Source organism: Vanellus vanellus (genome assembly GCF_965231255.1).
Source record: "Vanellus vanellus genome assembly, chromosome: 2".
Classification (NCBI taxonomy): Eukaryota; Metazoa; Chordata; class Aves; order Charadriiformes; family Charadriidae; genus Vanellus; species Vanellus vanellus.
This window is the reverse complement of record NC_138906.1, coordinates 168432514-168436396: the sequence shown is the minus strand read 5'-3', so window position 1 is coordinate 168436396 and position 3883 is coordinate 168432514. Positions and strand designations below refer to the sequence as shown.

The 3883-nt window shown below is 52.2% G+C and overlaps 1 protein-coding gene across 1 annotated transcript; it reads left to right on the top strand.

Moving 5' to 3' along the window:
- Positions 1–1998: 1998 nt before the first annotated feature.
- On the top strand, positions 1999–3216 carry ARC (activity regulated cytoskeleton associated protein; the record flags this gene model as incomplete). The annotated part of the gene is made up of 1 exon (XM_082479476.1): positions 1999–3216. One exon carries the CDS (start codon positions 1999–2001, stop codon positions 3214–3216), a length of 1218 nt encoding a protein of 405 aa, XP_082335602.1.
- Positions 3217–3883: the final 667 nt, after the last annotated feature.

Below are 3883 nucleotides of genomic sequence, written 5' to 3'. Positions count from 1 at the left end.
TCAACCAAATCATGCAGCCCTTCTATGTCAGGTTGGTGCTGCCCTAAATAACCCTCCCATTTCCCCTGAGACCCATATAGCAGAAACGTTTGTCCATGTGCCGTCAACTGTTAGGGAACAGACATGTGCCTTCCTACAGCACATGGATATAGGGGAGGAAGGGAGTCCTGACCCCTGTCCTTCACGTCCGTCCGCTTAACCACCCCTGGTTTGCTCCAAGGGGACTCTGCTTTAACCAAATGCATGGGGTCACTGAGACTTCCTTTCAGCAGGACCTCACTGAAAGACCATCCATCTCCTCTGCATTTCTCTCTTACCAGGCTGGCTGCAGTCCCACCAGGAAACGCGTGCCCACGAGCCACAGGAGCGGGGACCCATCCTAAGCCTCCCTGGCACGCTGCCCACCACCTTGAGCGGAGGCAAGGCACCTCCCCACTGGCAACAGTCTTGAAACCCCTTTTTAGGTGATATTCATGAATCAGCATCCCACTGCCTCCGGCCATTGTCACTGAGAGGGGATGAGAAGCCCCGGATGTCCTCAGAACCTCTCCGAGGGTGTTCCGGCAGGGAACTCTCTCAGATTAGGGAATCCTTTATCTCTGGCTTATATAAGACCCGGGGACTCCTTTTATGGTTGGCTTTTCCTGCTTTGTCAAGAGCAGAGAACAAATGTAGCTTCATCTGCGCTTGTGGGTTGGCTAACTGATTAAGCATCTGATTCAAGCTAAGTACGGAACAGGCTTTTGATGGGCGGATTTAATTTGGTGTAAAAACCAGGATGCCGTCCCCCTCCCTTACCGAATATTCCCAAGATAGCGGTTGGTCTGGTGCAATTAAGCAGTGGGGCTGACTCCCACCTACCAATGCTTTAGAGAGTCCAGAGTGCTCCGGTTTGTACTGAACTGACTCCTTTGAGTGATTCCCCCTCTCCTTCCCCCCTCCTCTTTTCTCTTTTCTCTCTTCCCCCCTCCCACCCCCCTGCTGATTTACCACCATTTCCAAAGCATTTGCATTAGGAGTGAGCACACTGCGTGTGTGTGTACACGCATGGGAGGCTGTGCGGGGGGCCCGTGGGCGTCTGTCTTGGTGTGACACACAGAATTCCTCCTCATCTCCCCCTCTGCGAGTCCTGCCAGGGGAAGCATGCTAATGATGACCTTGCTGAGTAAATAGTTGTGGAATGAATAAGTGTTTTTCCTGCAATCTGAAAGGCGGAAGGTGCGATTACTCATCCATCTATCCAACTGTCTCCAGCACCTTTCAAGTGCTTCTCGCGTCGAGTCTGGGGGCGTGCGCGAGGGGGTGGGAAGCGAGGGGAGGCTGCCAAGATCTGGGTTGCCACAGACACCGGCTTCGCTTTTCCTCCAATGAACGCTGCGCTGAGAGTGCGAGAGGAGGCAGGGCACCACCCACATGTTGAGCTGTGTGGGGTATAAGTAGATGGAAGAGCCTGGACTAGTGGCAGTTCAGCCAGGGAAGAGAAGCAGCTCTTTGCATCTCTAGTGAAAGCGCGCTTTTGACTCGCCAAGTTTACCAGAGGAGAAATCACCGGGATTTTTTTGCAGCAGCTTCCAGCTTCTGTGTGCATCTCTGTGTGTTTTTCTCCGGCGGGGACTCTCTGCTGTTTGAGATTCTCAGCTTCGGACGAGCAGGTAGCGGGAACGCGTGCGGGGCTGGACGTCTTAGCTAACTCCTCTCCTGGTTCCTGGAAGATCTTGGCTCTCTCTGGGACACCCTGAACACGTGAGACCGGCGTTTCCAGCTGGGCACCGGGAGAAATTTGCCTACAACTCTCTCTGGGATCCACGGGGACCGAACAGCTCGCTCTGCGGTGATATCTGATTTGGTTGTGTTTGTGTCGAAAAGTCCTTTAAGGGGGGTTTAGAAGTCTCTGTGTGTCTTTCGGGAAGTGTTGTGGTGGGATTTTTGAGAGCAAGCTCTAGCGCCAGGGCTTACACTCCAGTTCTTTCTGTGTTTGACACTCACACGGTTGGAGCCATGCAGCTGGATAATGTCACCAATGCGGGCATCCACTCCTTCCAGGGGCACCGTGGAGTTGCCAACAAGCCCAATGTGATCTTGCAGATAGGGAAATGCAGGGCAGAAATGTTGGAACATGTCAGGAGGACCCACCGGCACCTCCTGTCCGAGGTCTCCAAGCAGGTGGAGCGCGAACTGAAAGGCTTGCAGAAATCAGTGGGGAAGTTAGAGAATAACTTAGAGGACCATGTCCCAACTGATAACCAAAGATGGAAGAAGTCCATCAAGGCCTGCCTGGCCAGGTGCCAGGAGACCATTGCCCATCTGGAGAGGTGGGTCAAGAGAGAGATGAATGTTTGGAAAGAGGTCTTTTTCCGTCTGGAGAAGTGGGCGGACCGTCTGGAGTCCATGGGAGGCAAATATTGCCCTGGGGACCATGGCAAGCAGACTGTGTCTGTTGGGGTGGGAGGCCCAGAGATAAGGCCAAGTGAGGGTGAGATTTATGACTATGCCCTTGATATGAGCCAAATGTATGCACTGACCCCTCCTCCTGGGGAGGTGCCCAGCATCCCCCAGGCCCATGATTCCTACCAGTGGGTCTCTGTTTCAGAGGATGCTCCAGCCTCCCCGGTGGAGACTCAGGTCTTTGAGGATCCCAGGGAGTTCTTGAGCCACTTGGAGGAATACTTAAAGCAGGTGGGTGGAACAGAGGAGTACTGGCTGTCTCAGATCCAAAACCACATGAACGGCCCAGCTAAAAAGTGGTGGGAATACAAGCAGGACTCTGTCAAGAACTGGGTCGAGTTCAAGAAGGAGTTCTTGCAGTATAGTGAGGGGACGCTGACTAGGGATGCTATCAAAAGGGAGCTGGATTTGCCTCAGAAAGAGGGAGAGCCGCTGGACCAGTTCCTTTGGCGCAAGAGAGACTTGTACCAGACCCTCTATGTTGATGCAGATGAGGAGGAAATTATTCAGTATGTGGTAGGCACCCTCCAGCCAAAACTGAAACGCTTCTTGAGTTACCCCTTGCCCAAGACCCTAGAGCAGCTGATCCAAAGAGGCAAGGAAGTCCAAGGCAACATGGACCACTCCGAGGAGCCCAGCCCACAGAGGACCCCTGAGATTCAATCAGGAGATTCTGTGGAGACCGTGCCTCCCTCAACCACCGCTAGTCCTGTGCCAAGCAATGGGACTCAACCTGAGCAGCCCCCTAGCCCACCAGCTACTGTCATATGAGCTAGTCCAAGGGAGGCAGCAGTCTGGGTTATGTGAAAGGGAGACGGGGGCATATTTAGGAAGCTTCTCCTTGGAGAGAGGTTCTGGCTGAGACGAGACATGAGGTACTCAGTCCAACAGCCCATAGCAGAGGAATTAACTTTGCTTGTGGGGGGAGGGAGGCGATGGGGGAGAGGCACCTTAGGATGTGGTTGCCCACCTCACCTGAGCCATGCAATCCGGTGGTGCTGGAGATACTGCTTGCACCGCTGTGGGGAATGGACAATTTTATGAGATCCCTGACAAGAAACTAGAGACAATTCCTAACTTCAGAGGCAGCTGCTTAGAACTGGCAGCTTTCAAGGACTTCATACAAGTGCAGCAATTGGCTGAGGGTTCCTACCCATCTGGATCTCTCCTTCTCCTTCTCTCCTCCCTCTTCTGAATAGGTGTCCCTGTCCTAAGGAGACATCTTTCTTTTAACCTTTGCCCATTTCTGATTTACCACTGGGCTTCTGTTTACTGGGCAATCTCCTGTTCCTACTTGCTCCAAAGGATTAAGTATTTTTTTTCTTTTTTTTTTTTTTTTTTTAGAAGAAATCCTATGACTTGAGGAACTGAAAACTTTAAGAATCCAGATTATTTTTAGTGTTTTTCATTCCACTGCACCTAATACCTGCTTTAATGT